Source organism: Quercus robur, chromosome 10 (genome assembly GCF_932294415.1).
Source record: "Quercus robur chromosome 10, dhQueRobu3.1, whole genome shotgun sequence".
In the NCBI taxonomy this organism is placed as follows: domain Eukaryota; kingdom Viridiplantae; phylum Streptophyta; class Magnoliopsida; order Fagales; family Fagaceae; genus Quercus; species Quercus robur.
In genome coordinates this window covers 31754408-31778217 of record NC_065543.1, presented here as the reverse complement: position 1 = coordinate 31778217, position 23810 = coordinate 31754408, and the positions used below count along the sequence as shown (strand labels likewise).

General features: G+C 33.0%; 1 protein-coding gene across 3 annotated transcripts; it reads left to right on the top strand.

Annotated features, from left to right (window-relative positions):
- Nucleotides 1–7554: 7554 nt before the first annotated feature.
- On the top strand, nt 7555–23763 carry LOC126701913 (protein DETOXIFICATION 16-like). 3 transcript variants are annotated; one of them, XM_050400354.1, is made up of 8 exons: nt 7555–7933; nt 10353–10897; nt 11094–11180; nt 11302–11358; nt 11613–11851; nt 12087–12205; nt 12332–12418; nt 23651–23763. In XM_050400354.1, exons 1-8 carry the CDS (start codon nt 7637–7639, stop codon nt 23711–23713), a joined length of 1494 nt encoding a protein of 497 aa, XP_050256311.1. In that variant the 5' UTR covers nt 7555–7636; the 3' UTR covers nt 23714–23763. The 3 variants fall into 3 exon arrangements, with proteins under 3 accessions (XP_050256311.1, XP_050256312.1, XP_050256313.1); XM_050400355.1 differs by lacking the exon at nt 23651–23763 and adding an exon at nt 12524–13035; XM_050400356.1 differs by lacking the exons at nt 7555–7933; nt 10353–10897; nt 11094–11180; ... (2 more) ...; nt 12087–12205; nt 12332–12418 and adding exons at nt 17470–17798; nt 21403–21947; nt 22099–22185; ... (2 more) ...; nt 23239–23357; nt 23451–23537.
- Nucleotides 23764–23810: the final 47 nt, after the last annotated feature.

Here is a 23810-nt window from a genome sequence, read left to right as displayed (position 1 = left end):
GCAAGGCTGAAGGTATAAGTAAAATGTTCGCATTTATTTGCTCCTATGTGTATGTAAGAACAGTGTGTGTCCATAACCATTCAAATAGCATTTGATAGAACTTAAATGCATTCATTGTAGTTAAATGTTTATATCAACTAACCATGAACTGTTAACTATGATTTTTCATAGTTGTAAAGTTTAATTAGAAAATAAAAATTAGAAAATGTTTATAGCACTTACTGCACTGCAATTCTCATCTCCCCTAAACTCATTTTACCTAATAATTAGAAAATAAAAAACCCAAAAGACAAGCACAACCAGACCAACATTCTAGTAATCACCGACAAATATATATTAACTAACTAACCAAATTGATCAAAACCCAGAATCAAATTAATTTCGGATCAAAACCCAGAATCAAACTATGCATAAAAATAACAAATTTACAAACAAAAATACCCACAAGCTGAACATGCAAGCTGAGCGAGACATACCTTGTGAGAGGGAGACCGAGAGCGAGACGGAGACGGAGAATGAAGCAGATCGCGAGATTGAGAGGGAGAATGAGAGTATTTGCGAGATTGAGAGGCAGAATGAGAGTATTTGTGTGGAAATAGCTTTAGATTGAGAGGGAGATAGCGAGATTGAGAGAGGGAGATAGCGAGATTGAGAGGTTTGGTTTGTGGGTATGTTTTGGAGGTAACGTGCAAAACAACAATGCAAAAGAATTGTATATAGTTAGTTAGGCAACGTTTGAAACAATAAAGGAAAGTAGCATCTCGAGTTTTAGAAACTCGAGATCCATATTACAAAAAGGCCCCATAGATCTCGAGTCTTTAAGACTCAAGTTTTATGCGAAAAAAATTTCACCTGTAGTGGCGTTTTTAAGCCTTTCAGTGACGTTTTAAATCCCTATAGCGGCGTTTTCCTGGAAAATTTTTTTCTTGAGTAATTTATGGAGTCCTATAGTGGCGTTTTTAAGCCCTATAGTGACGTTTTATAGACCTATAGCGGCGTTTTTATTCAATTTATGGAAATCGAGTCTTTAAAACTCGATTTTCAGCTTAATTTTTTTCCACTTTATACTAATCTACATACAAATCGAGACTTAAAAACTCGATTTTTATCTTGGAACTCGAGTTTTAGACACTCGAGATGCTAGTTTTCAATATTGTTTTGAAACATGACAATTAACTAAATTTTTTAATATTTATTGTTATTTAGAAAAAAAATTCTATGTTTTGCTCTGGGTAACAAATGGTTTAAGCTCTGGGAACATATGGTTTAACTGTGGGGTAATAGGGAGACAACGTGGGTGAGCAGTACTCGAGCCTCCTGAGCTCGGGTACCGAGTTTATTTTTAAAATTTTTCTGTTCCAACGTCATTCTGTTCCAACGTCAGGTGCCACGTTAAATGGAGTACTCGAGCTCTCCAAGCTCGAGTACTACCAAAAGTGGTACTTCCCTATTTATTTCCCAAACAGTGTTTCGGGCCTAAATATTTCAAAAATTAATGCTAATGGGCCAAAATCGCCCAAATTCAGGCCACTATCATATTGGGTTTGACTAGGGCCTCAAAGACTATTGATTTAATACTATAATTTATGTTTTATTTTTTTACAAGATAGAAATTATACTCTAGTTTAGTCTAAGTGTATTTGTGTGTGAAACTCCATTCTGGAGACTTGAACCTCAGCACTAGGTGTATATAAGTTTTTTGCCACACTTGTGATGTGGTAGAGTGTGAGTAGTGAAGAAAAAAATTATGGGTTCATGAATAAGTGATAAATAGTCACTGACACTCAAAGTATGTCACGTCAAAGTTGTGACAAAAGTTATGAAATAGTTTGTGATCTTAGAACCACTCTAATATTTTCATAATAATTTTACAAAAAGTCCTAAGTATTAAGTTATTATTGGTTTTATGTTGGGGACTGTCATTGAAATTATTTTTTGTTCACAAGTGACAATCAATAACAACTTTTGACATAGGATTTGGGTGAAAATGTTGGAAGTAGCATTTCTTGTTTGCCATGTAGCTTTGTTTGTCTGTATTAGAGCATCCACATTAGTGGAGGCAAAAATTTAACTATTTAGCCCTTACAAAAGTCATTTTATCTATCTTAATTTACCATTTCACAACTCACTCCACATCAATGGTCTTATTTTCTCAACAAAGTTAAACACTATTCACTCATTTATTATTATTTTTCTCTCTTATCCTTTGTCTCTTCTCCCTCTCTTGAAGCCACCAAACCCACTACCACAAATCAATTACCACCACCATCATAGCCACCATCACGGCACTACCAAACCACAACCAACATCACGGCAGCTTCAAGCTCAACCAAAAAACCAGAAGCCAACAGAGAAAAAAAAAACCTAGCAAAAAATGAAGACCCACGAATCGGAACAATGGTCCAATCAACAACCCACCACCACCAACACCCCGAAATCCACCACCACCAACACCCACAAATCCACACTCACTACCACCCACATCCACCACCATCGTGGCCACACTGGCCCACGAATCCCACCACTACTACACCACCCACACCACCACTAGCAACCCACATCAATAGAAATCAGGTCAAACCCATAATCCCATATCAACAGAAATCAGATCAAACCAATCCCATAAACACAAATCAAACCATAAACCCATAAAACCAACACAAACCCACCAAACCTGAATTTGAAAATAGAGCTATCCATGGCCACACAAGTGATTGGTTGGAAGAGAGAGCAACCAGTCTTGCCATGGTGGGTCCGTCCATGGTGGCTTTGAAGAGAAGAAAGAGAGAGAGATAGAGAGGAGGAGGAGATCGGTGAGGTCAATGAGGTTTGAGGGAAGAGACGAAGAGTGGAGAAGTGAAGAGCGAGGAGAGAGGAGCAACGGGTAGAAATGGGAAAGGAGGAGAAAGAAAAAAGAAAAAAAGAAAAGAAAATATTAAAATATTCTGACTAGTGTGAACACTACATAAAATAATATATATATATATATATATACACACACATTTACATTTGAGCTACATTGCACAACCATCTTTGGCTATACATTGTAGTTGAGAAGCCAAAATTTATGGCTTTAGCTCCACCAATGCAGCCACAATTTTGTAGTTGGTAGTGCTAAAAATAGCAATATTGTTTTTTAACACCACCAATAATAATGCTCTAAGCATTCACATTAGTGGACCCATAAATTTAACTATTTGGCACAATAAAAAGTTACTTTATTTATTTTACCTTCTCACTTTACAAAACACCCAATATTAGTTGTTTTATTTTAGTTTTCAACACAATAAAATAATATAAACAACACAATAAAATAATATATCAACTACAATAAAATAATATATCTATTACAATAAACAACAATCACAACCACCACCACCGGCCAACCACCACTTCATAAAGCCCACCACCACCACCACCACCACTACCCACAGCCTACTCCTACCGCCACCACAACCACTGAAATCAGCCTATAACTACCCAAGAAAATCAACCTACAACCACAAAAATAAAACCCACGGCAACTTAAGCCAAGAAAATCAGCACACAACCATAAAAGAAAAACATAGGCAAGATCCACCATGGCATGACCCACGAACCCCATGGCACAAACCGATGACCCACCACAACACAAACTGATGACCTACCACGGCATGACCCACGAACCCCACGGCATAAACCCACACCCTTAGCATGACCCACCACACCCACGACGCTGATGACCCACCACACAAACCCCATGGCATGACCCATAAAACCACGAAACCGATGATCAACCATGGCATGACCCATGAACCCCACGGCACAAACCCACACCTACGGCATGACCCGAAACCGATGACCTACCACATCCACGACATGACCACGACGTCGATGACCCACCACACCCACACCCACACCCACACGACAAAAGAAGAGACCCTTACACAACAGAGAAAATTTTAAGAAGAAAGAGAGAAACAATTTGAGAAGAAAAAGAAAAGAATTTGAGTGAAAATTTTGGGAAGAAAGAGAGAAAATTTTGAGAAAAGAAAAGAGCAGAGAAAATGAGATAGCAGAGAGAGAGAGAGTGGCGGAGAACGAAGAGTAGAGAAAAGAAAAGAAAATATTAAGATATTCTTAAGCAACATAAAATAATATATATATTTACCTTTGAGCTACAGTGCATAGCTATTTTTGGCTGTGTACTTTAGTTGAGAAGCCATAATTTATGGTTTTGGCTCCACCAATGGAGCCTCAATTTTGTAGTTGGTGGTGCTAAAAATAGACATGACTTTTTAGCATCACCAATAATAATGCTCCTAGATATGGGGATATAGATTCTCATAGCCATTATTGTGATGACACAGTGTCTCTCATATTTTTCCAAACAGCTCTTCTTGCAATAAGTTTGAAGATTCACAATTATTTTCACATAATATTTCATATTGTCCAGGTGGCAAATTGTAAATGATAGATGCTAAAATGATGCCAGTTATGAACCCAAATGAGGATCAATAAAAATCTATCAATTCGACTGTTGCAAAAATTGTTGCAAAAATTGTTAAGAAAATTATTGTTACACTTCTTCTAGAAAATACAAATCTTACTCAAACTTTACAAAAGTGATCTACCGTAAATAATGGACAATCATTACTTTTTTTTTTAAACAACTCACAATTGGAACCCTTCAATAAAAAAAATAAAAAAAGTGAAAAAAAACTGTGTTGTTAGCTTTTATTTTTTCAAATGCATAGTTCCATAAATTTCACTATCAGATTTGAACCATATGACTCAGCTAATAAAGCATAATGGTCCCAAAAAAATGATGGATATGTTGACGACAATGCAAAACACGATAATTTAATTGCAACCGAGCTCCCAACCAGTCTTGGTTCTGATAATATATTGTACATAAAAAGACAAATCCACAATTATTGACACAAAATGTAGAAAAAGTGGCACGCTTAAGGCATCTTCTCAGTTTTCACTTAAATAATCTATGTTAAATGACCATCTAGTTGATCTAGTCAAATGAAAAGAAAAACGAAGACGCATTCTTGGTGCCCAAGTTTTTTATTTTTTAAGAAAATGGTGCCCAAGTTAATCAGCTAATAAAGCATAATGGTCCCAAAAAATTGATGGATATGTTGACGACAATGCAAAACACGATAATTTAATTGCAACCGAGCTGCCAACCAGTCTTGGTTCTGATAATATATTGTACATAAAAAGACAAATCCACAATTATTGACACAAAATGTAGAAAAAGTGGCACGCTTAAGGCATCTTCTCAGTTTTCACTTAAATAATCTATATGTTAAATGACCATCTAGTTGATCTAGTCAAATGAAAAGAAAAACGAAGGCGCATTCTTGGTGCCCAAGTTTTTTATTTTTTAAGAAAATGGTGCCCAAGTTAATCAGAATCTTATTTAGCAGTGTTTTTTACAATCAATCCATTGACCATTTGTCCATACAGACGTACTTGACTCGTAGTCCATGAATACATTTAGTCTGCCTTTGTCGTATCATATGTCCCACAAACCACGTGCTCCTAACTACTTGCCCTTCGTATACATCTACTTACAATACGTGAGATTTATAAGTGTGTGGATCTCACATGTTGTAAGAGAGTTTTTTTTTTTTTTTTTTAATACAAGATATAATTTTTATTCTAACATAATCTAAGTGTATATGTGTGTGAAACTCCCTCTTGGAGACTTGAACCACGGCCCTTTCTCCGCACACCTTATAAGTACTTATACTTGTGGAGTGACCACCGCACCAAAGGTATGCGATGATACATGTTGTAAGAGAGTTAAATGTATAAACCTGAAGCATAATACAATTTTGCTCTTGTAAGACACGATAAAATATAGAGATAACAAAAAAAAAAAAAATTGACAATAAATTTGATACTTGATAAATGTGGCAGATTATTGAGAGACAGGTAAAAGAGTGATGTCAATAGTGAATTCAGGTAAAAATGAGTAGAAGCTTACCAACTTAATTAGTGCGAAAATATTGTAAAATGTTTTGTGTATTACTCCATTAGACACCAAGTATGGACATGTTAAAATTTATTTGTTCTTTGAGATGAATAAGGAATTTGAGTTTCGACTTGTAATTTGTATACATTTAGTGGTGGAGCCACATTGAACTAGGGGCTGTGGTCTCCCAAAATTTTGAAAAATTTTCAATACTATATATATATATTAAATTATTTGAATTTTATGCAAAAACATAGATATATGAATTTGATCCCTTAATTTTTTTTTTTTTGAGGAAAGATCCCTTTAAAATTTGAATATGTTTGGGCCCCCAAACATAAATTGCTAGCTTCATCACTATATAGTGTATACGGTCAAAAACAAATTGGTATTTTAACTTGATGACAAAGAGCATTTATCATGAAGCAAATATTGTATTAGTGGTGGAGTTTGATGGTTTTGAGTGGGTGAAGGTCGATCTCCATGAGTAACTTGGGGGGCTTTGATGGGTATGAGTGGATGCCCTAGCAGCTCCAAATGCAATATAAGTTGTTCATATGAATACCTTTACTTGCAAAAAAAATTATATACATAATTATTTTTAAACTAACTTGTTTTGTCTATCCTAAAAAAATATGAGAAATGTTATATCCATAATATTTTCGCAAAAAAAAAAAAAAATGAAAGGTTGTTACTGGTAGGTAAAACAGTAATTTCAATAGTGGATTCAAATTAGAACTAGTAACAACTTACCAACTAAGATTTGTTGTGAAAGTGTTGTAAAAATATTATGAACGTAGAATTTCTTATAAAATATTGAACCCCCCTAATTTGAGAATCCCAAGAATTTGGAATCGATAAAAGTAGATTAATGTTATGTTTACAACATTTTTAAAACAAATTTCAAATGACAAATTGTTATTAATGGATAAAAAAGTGATATCAGTAATTGATCGAAATTAAAACTAATAATCACTTACCATCTAATAAGATAAAAACGTAATATCATTTAGAAAATATTATTAAAAACTTTTCTTAGAATAATTTATTAATATATGTCCTAAAATTACTTGTTAATTAGACCCTCTAAAATTTACTCCTTACCATACAACTAGCATGACCTACCTGTAAACATTGTTTTAAAACTAAAACATATGCACTCATTTCAAAAAAAAAAAAAAAAAAAAAACCAACAAAAAAAACACCATCGGTAGTTTGGAACCCAGTTTGCCAATAAATGTGTGTTTCTAAAAACATCCCAAATATAGAAAAGAAAAAGAAAAGGAGAATTTTGCTTTGCTTTGTCTGGCTGGATGTAAGGCTGAGGCCGAATGCAGCCGCCAATCGCCATACATTTTTGTCCTCATGTTAATTAGTCTCAAATTTATTTCATTGAAAGCGACCCTTCGTATAAATTATAAAAAATAAATGTATTAAGTATTAACAGGATAATGTATTTTGACCCATATACGTTTTTCTATTACACTAAACCTTGACCGTTCATTTGATTCTTGCTAGATTACTCTAATACCCTGCAAACACCAAGACGGCAGTTTAAACTATAAAGCCAACCAAATTAACTTGGCCAGCCTCTCTGCCTATCAGTCTCTCTCCCGGTCTCTCACATCTCTATCTCTCTTCTGTGTGTGTGGAGCACAGAAAAAGATGGAGAGAGAAGAAGAAGAAATAAAGGTATCACTAGGGTCACCATTGATTCAGATATCTGAAGAAGAAGATGGGTTCACAATCAGTTGTAGTAGAGAGGGAAGGATTACTAGAAGGGAAGTTTTTGAAGAAGTAAGAAAGCAGCTATGGCTGGCAGGGCCTCTGATAACTGTGAGTCTATTACAATATAGTTTGCAGATGATATCTGTGATGTTTGTGGGTCATCTTGGTGAGTTGGCTCTCTCTGGCGCTTCAATGGCCACTTCTTTTGCAACAGTCACAGGTTTCAGCTTGTTGGTGAGTTGGCTTCTCTTTATTAATTAGTTTCTCTCTTGTTTGTATTTCTGACTCTCTGAGTTGTACTCCTTTTTTTTATTTTTAATTTTTTTTTAATTGGTACTTATGAAATAAACTTTTTTTTTTGACAACCATGTTATATGTAGTTATGTACAATCAATTTTACATTTTTTAACAACATCTAATTAACAGATTATGATTAGTAAAACAACATTTTCATATGCTATCATCACCTATTTTTATTGTACATCTAGCATTTCAGCTTTGGATATTTTTTTAGTACTCCAGGTGTACTAAACCAAGGGATGTACGGCACAACCACAACCTATTGTCGGAAAAAAAAAAAAGGGGTATGTACCCAACCCAAAAAAGATGAAAAGAGAGGCGATTTTGTGAAAAGTGAATATTATCAAAAGTGGCCACAAAGTGAATATTTTAAAAGGCATTTTTAAACATTTAAAGAAATGATCGAATAAGTTGAAATTTGAAACTGAAAACTTGAACATATTTGATGTTTTCTCTTTTTTTGATTGAATTCTGAAATCTGAATACATGAACATGTTTCTCACATGCATACAACCTGTACTCTCAAAGTCTGATTTTAAAATTTATATTTGTTCTTATAAAAATATTACAATTTATTTTTAAAAAAAATATACAAGTAGCAAAGAATGTATAGATGCTAATAGAGTTATAAAACCACTCTTTGTTACTAAAAGTAGCGTTGTATATTTTGGGAGTCGGAATTCTTGGTATGATGAGTTCTATTTAAGACAAATTACAACTTATCAACCTATAATTTGACCGAAATTTAAGTTGTCTATTTGTGATTGGAAATCTCATGATGCATGCGTCTCGCTGAATATATATATATATATATATTTTTTATCTAATTTGATTTTGTATTTTTATATTTTAGAAAAAAAAATAAAAATAGAACAAAATTACATATTTAACCATAATTTTAATAGAGATGGGTTACGGAATTCTAAGTGAGCTAATTTTAAGTAAAATGTCAAATTTCAAATTATAGATAGGTAACTTAAATTTAGACCAAACCACGAATATGTAAATTGTAATCTGCCATTTTATTTATCTATTTTTCCTAAAGAACAGTTTTTTTTATTTTGGTTTGAATGAGTGCCCTTGTGAAACAAGAATGGTTAATATTTTCATAGAGTAATTATGCAGTAAGAAGAGTCAAGAAATTAGAATTCTCCAGGTCACGTGATAGTGATCTGACCTCTATACGTCAGAGAAGAGGAGGAAGTATTCTGTAATTTTACACATTCATAACTTTTGTCGGTATTTCACGCACGTGATCTTATTTTATTACTCACACAGTCACACGTAGTTCGTGGTTGTCCGTTGCTCATGAAATGTCTAATCATAGAGTGTGATAGACGTTGAAAAGTAAGAAAAATGTTAAGAAATACAATTTTTGTCATAATTTGCTCACGTGATAAGTTATGTAACTTATGTTAAATGAAAAAAATCATGGATTTACAACTCTGTGCCACTGCCATATAAGAAAATTGTGGTAAAATTGTGACAAAAATTGTAGTACTAGCGTTACTCAAAAAGTAACTCTCAAATTGAATTGTAATAACAGGCTATATATATTTGTGATCTCAACCCAGATATTTATCATCACTGATATCCTCTGCAAACTCTATAATTACTTTGTTGTTTACTAAACCCACTTTAAAAGAGGATTAGATTGTTTAATTATGATTTTTGAGACTAAAAAGGGAATATCCTGAAATATATTCTCCTTTATTTGATGGTTCCTATCGTGGACAAATCAATTTATTTATTTATTATTATTTTTTGGGTTTTACTAATGTCTATTGATAAATCATATTAAAAGACTTTTTACGGGAAAATTAAAAAAAATATAAAGGTAACTAACTTTTTTGATAGTTTTTTTTTTTTTTTTTAAATTTCTTATAAAATTTTTCTAAAAGAGATGATTAATGAATGCCCTAAAAGTGCATACATTAACGGGACTTTTTTATTAAAAAAAAAAAGGTTCTTGATCATAAAAACTAATATAAATTATTACAAAGAAATATTTTGGATAAGATTCGTGGTGTCTTGCTTACTACCACTCACATAGAATTTGACTAGAATAGAATCTTTTGAATGAAAATCATTTGTCAACAAAATTAGTTATTTCTTTAACATAATTGGTTAGTTTGCAGAAAAATCAAACATCAAATAGCTTTAATTTTATACTAAAAGCATTCCAAGTTCTCAACCCAAAACCAATATGGCTCTACGCAAAACCTAATTATGGTTCATGATATTATCATTTCCTTGTTGAACGTAGAAAAATGTGTAATGTTCAAAGAACTCTTTGCATGTGACTGTTTTTTAAGGTTCTTATACTCTTTATGATGATTATTTACTTGAACAGATGGGAATGGCAAGTGCATTAGATACCTTATGTGGCCAGTCATATGGAGCAAAACAGTATCATATGATGGGTATACAAATGCAGAGAGCCATGTTTGTTCTTTTCCTTGTAAGCATACCTCTTGCAATCATTTGGGTGAACACAAGATCTCTTCTAATTCACTTTGGTCAAGAACATGATATAGCAACCGCGGCTGGAGAATATGCCTGTTTCATGGTCCCAAGTCTTTTTGCCTATGCTTTTCTGCAATGCCTTGTTAGATTCTTACAAACGCAAAACATTGTATTTCCAATGATGATAAGCTCTGCATTCACTGCTTTACTTCACATTCTTATATGTTGGATTCTAGTATTTAAGTCTGGACTTGGATATAGAGGAGCCGCCTTGGCAAACGCCATCTCCACTTGGATCAATGTGTTACTGTTGGCACTTTATGTCAAGTTCTCTTCTTCATGTGTAAAAACCTGGACAGGTTTCTCAAAGGAGGCCTTTCATAATATTTTCACTTTTCTGAGACTTGCTATTCCGTCAGCTGTTATGGTTTGGTAATTTCTTTTTCTTAACGCTCTACATGGTTACTAGCAATACAAGAATAATTTCACTTTTTCTTCTATATTCCTTGCTGTGTTCGCTACATTTGTTATAATTCTTTTCTCCACCACTTTAGCATGTGAATGCCTGTTTTCAGTTTTAAAGATCCTAATGAAGTTTACTGTGATCTGTTAACATGATTTTGATCAGCTTGGAAATGTGGTCATTTGAAATGATGGTTCTCCTATCAGGTCTTCTTCCTGACCCGACGTTACAAACTTCAGTGCTTTCAATTAGGTTAGTTCTTAACTTTGATGATCTTTTTACCAACTATTTACTCAATTTCCTTGATGATTGTGAGTTCCTGTTTAGACTTCTGCGTTATTATGTATGAACTAACCCAACATATGTTTGCCAGTCTTAATACAGCTTCAATAGTTTGGATGATCCCCTTTGGACTCAGTGGCGCAGTAAGGTGAGTCATGCTGATAACAAATCTACTTCTGATATCAAGGTCATCAATTTTAAGGGAGTTTATGCATTTTGGCATTTAGTAGCTTGATTGGTGCTGCTTCAAAAATTGTCTGTACTAAAATTTTCGAGTTTGGACATTTTTAAACTTTTGTCTTTTGAGCTTCAGAAATCATTACTTTTTGAGGCTGGAACATGTCACCCACTTTCTTATTCTATGCCATATCTTTTGATATGTCCTGTTTTTCTTCTTCACAGTACTAGGGTCTCAAATGAATTAGGAGCAGGGCGTCCTAAAATTGCGCGTTTGGCAGTATGTGTTGTATTAGTGGTTGCCATCACAGAGGGTCTGTTGGTTGGATCAGTCCTGATACTGATACGCAACGTTTGGGGTTATGCATATAGCGATGAAACACAAGTGGTCGAATATGTAGCAGGCATGATGCCAATTCTTGCAATATCCAACTTTTTAGATGGCCTCCAGTGTGTTCTTTCAGGTATTTCTCGATTTCCATTCTCTCCTAAATCTACATCAACAATATCATAACCAGATTAAAAAAATCTTCAGGGCTCTTGTCCATGGGATATCCTGAATCTTTGTGGTATCATGGAATATACAGAGCTGTCGGAGAATAAAATGTTTAGTGAACATTGTCCGCTAAAATTTTAGTTGGTTAATATAAAATTTCAAATCTAGTGTCTAGTCTGTTATCTCAATTCCTGTACATTTAGGCAATGCTAGAGGATGTGGTTGGCAGAAGATTGGAGCATATATCAACCTCGGGTCATACTATATAGTTGGAATTCCAGCTGCTATTTTATTGGCATTTGTCTTCCACCTAGAAGGAAAGGTAAAATTTTTCATTCTTTTTCTGGTTTTTTTGTTTGTGTTTTTCTTAACCTTAAAGTCCTTTTCCATGTTCACTTAAATTGCATTATAATTCAAGCAAGCTTATTTGTTAAATTGATCTGGATAGGGGCTCTGGCTGGGGATCATATGTGCGCTCGTAGTCCAAGTGTCATCACTTCTCACTATTTCCATACGTACTAATTGGGAGCAAGAAGTACAATTCTGCATCTCCCTCTTTAATTTTTTTTATTAAATAAAAAGAAAATTAATCTGTTCATGTTTTTCTCACTATAAATCTCACATTCTCATTCTTCTATAGGCAAAGAAGGCTACAGAAAGAGTCCATGACTCAATTATTCCTGTGGAGATAATCTCTTGAAGCTGAAGTGTGACTACAACAGAGAAAACTTATTACTAATTGGTGGTTAAGGAATAGATCTTAAGAAGTTTTGGGATCTTAAGATTGGAACTTTACATGCTTTAATGATTCAGTCAAGGTGTTTGATCTTTATAATCATTGGCAGATTTTGCGATCAAAAGATGCAGCTGACTAGTGGCTCAAATTGGTACTCCAACCCCAAGTTTTGATGTGTTGGGAACCCTTTTTTTAAGAGGAAAAGAGAAGATATAAGAGCAGGACTAAAAAGTGCCTTGATCAAAAGGCTTGTTTCTTCCTACTTCTTACTGAAATGTGAATGTGCTTTCTTCTGAATAGCATAAACATGAACTTCCTTAGAAATGCATTTGCTTTCTAACTTAAAAATTAATAAGAGCAGTTCTAGTTGTATAAAACATTTATTTATGCAAATGGTTAATTTTATTTCCTGCTTATACATTTTCCTTCATATGCGATTTGCCAAGTTAACTATCTACCACCAGCTCAGATATGGTCTTTACACCAAACGTTATTGCAATTGAGTTTGCGCATAATTCTCCGCCATATCTAAGTTTAATTTCGTAGTAGAAAAAAAAATCTTCTAAAATAGCTTTAAATTGGTGTTGAAGATATTGTGACTACACCTTCGTTGGATTTACCAAATGGAGTAGACTTGGCTGCAAGAGGACAGTTGACTTGAGGCTATTAATTTCCATAACTTGTAGTTGTTTTCTTATAACAGTAAAATCACTCTGTTTATTTATCACACTGGCATCATTCCTATCTCTGGCTTTATTTATTTATTTATTTGTTTTTTTTTTGTGGGGGGGGGGGGGGGTCTTTTTGCTTAATAATACTATTTAAAAAATGTGCACTGAACTTGTCTCTTCCATAAGAATTCAATGTTGGAACTTGTCATTTTTGGAGACCATATTTAAAAAAGGCTACCCCCAAATACTTTAAAATAGTCCTAATTAACAAATTGAATTTTAAGATAGTATTGTGGGAGGAGGAAGCCCGAAGATAAGCAATTGTCAAGTGGGATCCACCTGAGGTGTAACTGGGCTTAACTATCCATTTGATCAGGCTCAGTACAGGGCAATTAAGTCAAGAAAAGTGAGGAGGACAACCAGCTTGAGGAGTCCGAGGAACGGTTACTTCTCGGGAGACGAGAGATAAGCCGCAAAGGTCATGCGGGTGGAGGCCAAGGAGGATCATAGTGATGTATGAGTTTGAACACGAGGAAACTTCCAGATGAAGCATCCATCACCTTTGCACTTAATATACTATACCAACTTAGCCTATCACATTGATGGCAGAATGACTTCTAAATAGTGCCACCATAGCTTGCAGCCTATTCTACCGCCACTAGTAATGTAATGATGGGACAAGTATTTAAAGAAAGATCAACAACCCTTCAAATGGAAGGCTAGGATGCACTCCAAGCAGCTATATATAGGAGGGAAGGTCCTCCTTGAGGGGGGACCATAAAAAGTTTGGAGAGAGAAATAGAGAAATAGAGAGAGAAAATGATCAATGTAGAACCAAGAAGTGTATTTCTAAAGAACAGTTGTTCCTCAACCTGCCTGAGGAAGGACTTAAATAAAAATTTCTCTTTTCCTGACATAACTCCTTATCTAAATTGTCATCCTTTCTAATTAATTTAATTTCTTTAGTTACCAACCCTTGACTACAAGAGATTAAAGTGTTGATCTTGACCACCCACCTCTATAAATTAGTTGTATTGGGCCTCCATCCTAGCCCAGTCTCATCCAAGTTGGGCTTGGCTGATTTTTTTGCCCCCCTACAAGTATTATTAAGTGAAAACGACATATTTTTATTTTTGTGTGTGTTCTCTTTCTCTTAATTTTTGAATCCAGTTGATCCTCCAACTAATATAAAACTTAATTTGGCTTTCTTAGTTTTAGATCTACAACGTTTCCAAGGTCAAAGCCTTTCATTTCTCCAAGAAGCTTTTTTGCTATGAATATGCATACATTGTGGATGCTCAAAAAAGTGTTGCTTTAGGGAAGATGGGAGATGGAAGTCCCTCTCGAGTTTCCCTTTTCTTTTTCGATTTCCACATTGAGTGCGGGTGTGGCAGTGTGGGATTGTGTGAGTCTCTTTACTTATTTTATTTTAAGAAGTCTTAACTAACCATTGGTTTTATTCCAAGTGTAATTGGTCACCTATTTATTTAATTCATTTTAATTACTCAATTAACTAAAAACCAATTTCAAGGGTTTCTAAGTTAATTAAGGTAACTTATATATTTTGGGCGGCCCCTTCATTAGGATCCTAATGCTACCTCATCTTTCTTCTAGAAGGCCCCCCATTCTTGCTTTCTCGATTTAGCCATTTCCGACCATATTTCCGTGCTGCTGTTTGGAGGTTTTTAGAAGCTTAGATTTCTTCAAACTAGACATTGTTGGAAAGATATAGATGTCTAGTTTTCTTAGGTTTTGACCCTTATGCAATTTGAAGCTATGGTCACTAAGATATCGCACTTGGAAGGAAGGTGGCATAGTGTAGAATTTTGTGTAGCACTTTTCTTGGAAAATTAATTCCTCGTTATCTGGAGGGCATATTGTTAAACCTTTTTTTTAGAGTAGCTAATCCATCATACTTTAATGTGGTATATGCCTTTCACACATGTTGTAGTTGGAATAATGTTTATTGCGCGAAAATGCCCCCAATAACAACCTTTTAACTTGACAAATAATTGAAATAGTATTTTTAATCAAGATTTTGATGTTTTTATGATATCTTATTTGTTTTAACTCTGATTTTGGTCTTTGAATTTATGTTTTAAAGGGGCTACATGATTTTTAGGATGGAAAAAAAAAAATTTATCTCAATCATATGGTTGGATTTTTGGCCAACTTCTTGACTGGTTCCAGTTAGAGCTAGTTGACATTAGTCAAACTTAGCCAAAATTGGCAAATTTGGGATTTTGAACTCCTGGATCATTAAAATGATTTATTCAACATCCGTTTAAGATAAATAGGATTTTTTTCATATAATTCTTTATTTTTTTACATTTAAAAATACAATTATTTTTATAGGGCTTAATCGGGCCGTACAGAATACAATACAAAATATTTTAATGAAACTCTTTTACACTTAGGCAAGAAATAGGCTGTGCGCAAGAAATGATTTTTTTTTTTTTTTGGGGGTATTTTTGGGACATATTATCTTTTTTCACATCTGATATCCATATAAAATATATATATATATATATATATATATATTTATTTATATATGTGTGTGTTTGTACAATATTCACTTTGATCAATCTTGGTCAAAGTCGGTCAAGTCATGGTCATACTTGGTCAAATGTTACATTTTGCGATAAATCCTTTGAATTTGACCTAATTTGGTTAATTTTCACCAAGTTTCTCAAAAAATAAAAAAAGTTAGTAAGTTTACCCGACTGATCTTTTGACTCAAATTTTATACTCGATTGGAAATGGTTTTTGGTAAGGGACAGAGAGGAATGGGGTTAGTAACAATGGGCATTGTCTTCACGATAATACTGTTGTAAAAAGCCATTATTATTGAAAACGTTGTCAGCTGCATGGGCTTCAAATAAGTTGACAAAGTTCGCCATGCATGTGAGGACGAACCACATGGACATGGGTTTCATGGGTCACTCAACATACTACCTATCTATCTTCATCAATATTTCGCATTTCCAAAATTTTCTCCACTTGTTCTCGTGATTAATAGTATTTCATCTGCAGCCTTATCATGACTAGACAACCAGGGTAGGGATACTGCCTACTGACACTCGCTCACGTGAATTTTATTTTTTATGTTTGTTGCCCAAACATAATTTTAATGGTTTGTTTAGATTGAGGAGAGTAGAGTACTGTAAAGTAGTGTAAATTTGATCCAAAATTAACCTATTTTTAGCCAGCTCTACTCTACTTTCCTTTCTTCTTCCTTTATCCAAACTGCCCTAAAATACTACTTTAAAGCTTTTTAACATCTCTATATAATTGGAAATCTCTTAGCACTTAACACTAATTATCTATCAAACAAACAATGGGATATTCCGCAAAATTATTCTTTAAAGGCACATGTTCTTATTAGCTGATCCTAAATTGGTGCTGGTTTTGTCCCTTGGGGATGAGTCTCTGTCTTCTTCAGCTAAACGTGTCTCAGTTGTCAATGCCATGTGACATAAAAATATAAATTCAATAAAATTTGTCCTTGTACACTCATTGCTTCTACTGTGTCACATGAAGTGAATCGATCGAGGTTCCATTTTGACAGGGAAAGCATCTCTTTGTTAACAATTAATGGTGTAATGCCACCGCTAGGTATTTGTCCATACGTACATTGTTCTCATAAGTGTAATTTCCTAGGACAGGTTCTCGTAATCTTAAATTATAAGAAATAATGTTGGCATGCCTCTAAACAGGAATGGCTGGCTTAGAAGAAGAAAGAAAGGACCCAGAAAGTTTCAAACATTTTTTTCTTTGTTTTTAGTGTAGTTAAGATCCAAATTTCAGTTGACAAAAGATTTTACGGTTTGGCTTACAGCCTATACTTTTTTAACTGGACATGTATTTTTATTTTAAATATATAATGACAAGTGGTAGTGGATTTTATTTTCCACATTTTATTTAATTAGTAGGTAATATGACAGTCTCTCATTAAAATAAAAAAAAATTCCAACTAAAAAAGTACTGAAAGTAAGTCAAACTCAAAATTTTATAACCAATTAATCAATTATACTTTTAAACGATGTGATTTTATTTTTTAAGTGAGATGAATGCATTTTGGCACATGTTATTCTTGGAGAACATATATCTTAAATTGTCCTTTATAAACGTTTGAATGCAACGTCTCGATCTCGTTCAGCCGAAAAAAAGAGAGTAACATCTCTCTCTCTCTTGCTAGGAGAAGGAAATAGCAGATGGCGAAAGAAGTTGAAAACATGTCTCTTAATTCACCATTGATTCAAATTTCTAAAGAAAACGGATTAAGCTACGATAGAGAGAGAAGCAGTGAAAAGATTAGTCAGAGAAATGAGTTCTTTGTAGAGATGAAGAAACAGCTATGGTTAGCAGGGCCTCTGATCACTGTAAACCTATTGTTGTACTTTTTACAAGTGATATCTCTGATGTTTGTTGGTCATCTTGGAGAGTTAGCTCTTTCTGGTGCTGCGATGGCCACGTCCTTTGCATCTGTTTCTGGTTTCAGCATATTGGTGAGTTGTGTTTATTATGTAAACAGGTTTACTAGCTTTTGTTATTTTAGTTCTACTTGAACCTTTAACTCCTTTGTCTTTTTCTACGATATTGTTTTGTAAATTTCAGCAACCGGTAGTGCGATTCTAGTTTCACATTATGAATAGGTCAGGACTCAATATCTTCATAAATATATTAATTGACCTCATTTTTAAGATTTTATTTTTTTAATAATACAGTTAATGCAAAGAGGGAGGAGAGATGTGAATCTTAGATGTCTCTAATGGAAACAACAGAAAATGTTGGTTGAACTAAAATCCAACTGTTAAATGTTGGATGTCAATTGAATTCATATTTTGAAAATCTATATTGGTTGACCGAATATGTTGGTTGAACTAAAATCCAACAAAAAATGTTAGATGTCAATTGTATTTATATTTTGAAAATCTAATTGTTGAATTACATGTTCTATATGTTCTTAACATGCATGCCAATTTTTATGCTAATTAGATGTAATTTACCATTTAATCCATTAACTCATATTTGATGCATTATGTAATTTACCTTTTGAACCATAAACTCATATTTGATATATTATTTTAAACTACAAAAATTTGAATTTTTAAACAATTGATTGATAACTTAACTATTGATATTTGATCATCTTTAAATTTTGTAAGTATGGAGAATATATGAAGATAATGTAATCCAATGGTGGATTTATCAAAATTCACATCTAATTAAAAAATATTGAGTAGTGTAATATTACTTAAGGTTACACAAGGTGTAACTTTAACCCAATCCTATATATATAAGTATAACATTGATCTTAACCCCTACGCAACACAATAAGTGAAATTAATCTAATTCATAACAAATGCTAAAAAATTAATATGAACCATATGAGGGTTTCATACCCTAGTTAATAATGTAGCCTAGTTAAAAGATAAAAAGAAAAAAGAAAAAAAAGTTGTGAACATTAAAAAATAGAAACGTATTGATAAGATTTATACATTTTGCAATATATTGTCGAAGGGATCTGATAAATCGACCCACCCAAGTTACTGTGTTGGAATCAATCTGAAACAAATTTGATTCGATGCTTGTGGCAATCGATAGCTTTAGAATCTAATTCTAGTATTTCAAGTCTTGATTTATCTCCTTTAATACTTGAACGAAACCCGATTGAAAACCCAACCAAATACAGCGAAATCTCAACTAGATCCGGCAAGATATCGCTAGACCTATTGAGTTTTCCACTGGAATCAGCAAATTTGGGTCGATCCGTTGAGAGATCTCGCTAGATTCGATGAGATCTGGTTAGATTTCCATTGGATTTGCCAAGATCTCATTGAATCTTCATGTTTTTAGTTGGAACTACAATCGTCGCTACCTCTCTTGGTTTTGACATAAACCAACCCAACCCGTGGAACAACCAACTCAATCCGACTTGTTGGAGTTATCAGTCAACGATGAGTCCTTTGTTTCACCACCTGCTAGAATCGGGTCGAGTTTGCGTAGAGCCCATATTTGAGCCAAACTAACCCATGGACTTATATAAGTCAATCATATGAGATGTTACTTTTGTTAAAAGCAAATCACCAAAGAGCATAGTTGTTAAAATATAAATCGTATCATGAATTAATTTTTTACTTTTCTATATTGTGTACCATAAGATAAGATACATGAACATTTCGTAAAATTATTAAAAATTATAGATATACATATATGTAAAAGGTACATTTATGATAAATTCGGAATATATACAACTAATGGCCAATTTAACCATTACTTAATAATATTTAACAAAGCTAACTAAATAAATCAAATTAACATATGTTTATAACATAGACATTGAAATTAATTAAACTTGAAAGTGATAATACATGATATATGAGCCAAAATATTAATTTGTTTTCATCATCTTGATTTACTATCTCTTTTCTTGCTCTTTTATTCTAATAATTTTTTCTTTATATTTCTTCTTGACATTCTAACTTCTTAGACTTATAACAATAATAACAAAAATAAAAATAATTATATTTTCATTTAAAAATTTATTCATAAAAATGATAGAATAGAAAATAAATTTGCAAATATGAAAGTGAAATGTCAAGGAGGTAGTCCAAATTTTTTAAAAGAAAGAGAAGAGAGGAAAAAAACCTCATGAACATGTTATTTTATTAGACTTAATAAAGTATCCCGAGGCTGAATCGTAATGATATCAAAATTAATTTAATAGTAATTAAAATACAAATAAAGATCTTTAAATGATAAAAATTAACAAAATTTTACTAAAAATATCTAAAAAAAATTTAAGCAACTTTCAAATGAATTTTCACAATTTTTATAAATTTAATAAAAAATAATAATGCATAAACAAGTATAAAAAAATTGGGTTTGGTAATATTTCAAATAATAAAAAAATTTAGTTTAGAATAAAATCATTTTCAACATAAATTTATAAATTGCACATTCTCTTGTAAAAGTATAATTCTTGAACCACTAATAAAATTATCAAATAATAATAGATTGAAAGGGAGTAATATGATAAATTGAAAAACTATAATCTAAACTCAAAATAAATATAATATGAAATCTAAGAATGACACAACAAAGGAGTTTGGCTTGGTGGTTAGTGTGTCAGTATAAACTTTATAAAAGCTTTATGATTACTTTGCCTGCATTCTAAGTAGATTTACATACAATGAACTTGGATTAAAGTTATATAACAGAATTGGACCCTAACTATTATTAGATCTTGATATCTTTAACAACTGTAAAATCTAACATAAAAATAATCTGTTAGCCACTCATTGTAGTGCAAAACTTTAGAATAATTTTATAGAATTTTCTCTACGAACAAACTTATCACACTCAAAGGAAAGCATTTTCTAATTGTTTTGGCTCTAGAAGTTTTTACTCTTACTATTTTAGTAGTATAGTAGTTTCTCACACTCAAAATTGTGAAATAAAGGTTCTTTATATATATGAATAATGAGTTTTACCCATTAAGTCAGCAAATTCAGTTTTCTAATGTTTCGGTTGAGCAAGCACGTAGTGAAGGTCAAGTGAATTTATTATTTTAGTTTTTTTTCGATGGAAGGTGAAGTAAAGGTCTTAAGAACTCTTTGTTTTGAGATCGCTTGCTATCAAGTGAGTCTTCTAAAGCTTGATATCTTCAATGTTACTCCAAAACTCAACTTAGTACAAATCAAATTATGTAAATGCAACACTCACTAACACTTATTTTGACACAAGAATTAGCCAACACAAACTTAAGACCACACACTCATTCGAACATAGAGATGTTATATATGCGCGCGTGCACCACTTGATCTTAAGTTATTTTGTAGTTCTATATATATTTGTTGTCTAGCACTTCTTTTTTTTCACATTTTTGTGTACTTGTTCATTTTTTCTAAAGAAGAAGATGACTAATTGGAAGGTACACCATCCTTGAAAATCAAGCATATAAATATGCAAAATTTGTTACACAATTTTGTCATCATTCATATTATATTATTTTCTCTTCTAGTTTCAAATGCAGTGTTAGAAGAAAATTCCTTAAAGTGGCAGTTTTTTGAAACATTTTTTTTTTTCCTGTTTTGGTTTGAAAATAAGTATGGAATGTCAAGTGCATTGGATACCCTATGTGGCCAATCAAATGGAGCAAAGAAGCATCATATGTTGGGCATACACATGCAAGGAGCCGTGTTTGTTGTTCTCCTTGTAAGCATACCCCTTGCTATCATCTTGGAAAACACAGGGACCATTCTAATCAAATTAGGCCAAGATCCTGAGATATCAGAAGCAGCTGGAATATATGCTTCTTGCATGATCCCAGTTCTCTTTGCCTATGGTATTCTTCAGTGCCTTGTCAGATTCTTACAGACTCAGAACATTGTGTTTCCAATGATGCTATGCTCTGGAATTACAACTATACTTCATTTCCTTGTGTGTTGGATTTTGGTATTCAAATCCAGCCTTGGATATAGAGGAGCTGCCTTCGCGATTTCAATCTCTTATTGGATTAATGCAGTATTGTTAGCATTATATATCAAATTCTCTTCTTCCTGCACAAAAACATGGAAAGGATTTTCAAAGGATGCTTTGCACAATATTCCCACTTTTGTTAAACTTGCTATTCCTTCGGCTATTATGGTCTGGTAAGTTCTGCAGCCCACAGAGCAATACAGCAATTAATATGTTATACTAAATATACTATGTTTACATGTAATTGAAAAAAGTTACTAGTTGTTTTCAAAATTTTAATACGGTTTTTCAAAATTTTAATACGGTTTAACATCATTTGTACAGCATGGCAACGTGGTCGTTTGAAATGGTTGTTCTCTTATCTGGTTTTCTTCCTAATCCAAAGTTAGAAACTTCTGTACTTTCTATCAGGTTCTTGTTGAATCCAAGGATAAGTCAATTCACAAATTCAAGTTCAACTTTATATATAATATTTTGCTTTGAAATTTAATTGTTTTTGGTAAATTCTACGAAATTGTTTCCTAACAGATTTGTTTGTTTGTTTGCCACAGCCTTAATACTATTGCAATTGTTTGGATGATTCCCTACGGGTTCAGCGGTGTTGTGAGGTCTGCCATGCTAAACTGTGTAGATTGAACATGTTCCTTTCCATTTGACTGGTAGTAAAAATAATTCATCTCACGGCTAAGATTTTATTCATGAATTTAACCCAAAAAAAGATGTCATGTCATTTAAAATTTAAATACTATGGTATTGTATACATTTTTGAATTTGTAAAACTTTATCTAAGTCATAATTGATCAATTTCAAAATGGTTATGAGATTATGTTTTAATTTTTTATCATTTTTAACTACTTCCCATGCTTTATCTTGTGTATACAATATATACAAAAATTTAGGAAGTGTTTATTACACACTGTGTGGATCCACACGTGTATAACATGTTTTCCTAAAAATTTATGATTGAAATTACAGTCTAAAAATTTGTCTCCTAGGGTTCTTACATTGTTTGATTTTGTCTTTGAACACTTTTTTTTTGGTGTTTCCTTTATATGTATAGTACTCGGGTGTCAAACGAATTAGGAGCTGGAAATGCAGAAGGTGCATGTCTAGCAGTACGTGTTGTCTTTGTCATTGCCACTATTGAAGGCATGGTTGTGGGATTGGTCATGATATTAATACGAAACATTTGGGGCTATGCCTATAGTAATGAAGTGGAAGTGGTCAGACATGTAGCAAACATAATGCCGATACTTGCAACATCCAACTTCTTAGATGGACTCCAAGGTGTTCTTTCAGGTTTTCTACATATCCTCACCCTTTACTATTTGGAACTAATTAGCATGTTACTATCTTATTTTTAGGCCTCTTACCCATAACAAATAAAAAGGGAATTTGTTTTTAGGATTTGTTTGTTTCTATGACAATGAAGCTATCTAATGAAGTTATTATGTCAACAATTAGGCACTGCTAGAGGATGTGGTTGGCAAAATATTGGTGCGTGTGTAAATTTTGGATCATATTATTTAGTGGGAATCCCATCCGCTATTCTATTAGCTTTTATCTTCAAATTGGGTGGAAAGGTAAGAAACGTCTCCAACAATTATAATCATCATTTGTTTCATAAGATGATCATTGTCTTGTATTCTCTGACTATGATCCAAATGTTCAAATAGGGGCTCTGGTTCGGAATCATATGTGCACTTATTGTCCAATTGTCATCTCTTTTAATCATTACCATGCGCACTAATTGGAAGCATGAAGTGAGAATCTATTTTTCTAATCTCTCTCTCTCTCTCTCTCTCTCATAGAATCAATTTTTGTTTTTTGTTTTTAATTTATTATCTAATTGAGACAATGTGTCTTTCTTATTTAGGCAAAGAAGGCTACAGAGAGAGTGCATGGCTCAGCAATTCATCCAGAAGCAGTTTTAAGTTGATTTATAATCACATCAATAAAAATAAAATAAAAAATAAAAAAGAAAAAAACTTTGTCACGAACTGAGTTAAGAAATGCAAGATGCAATATAATTTATT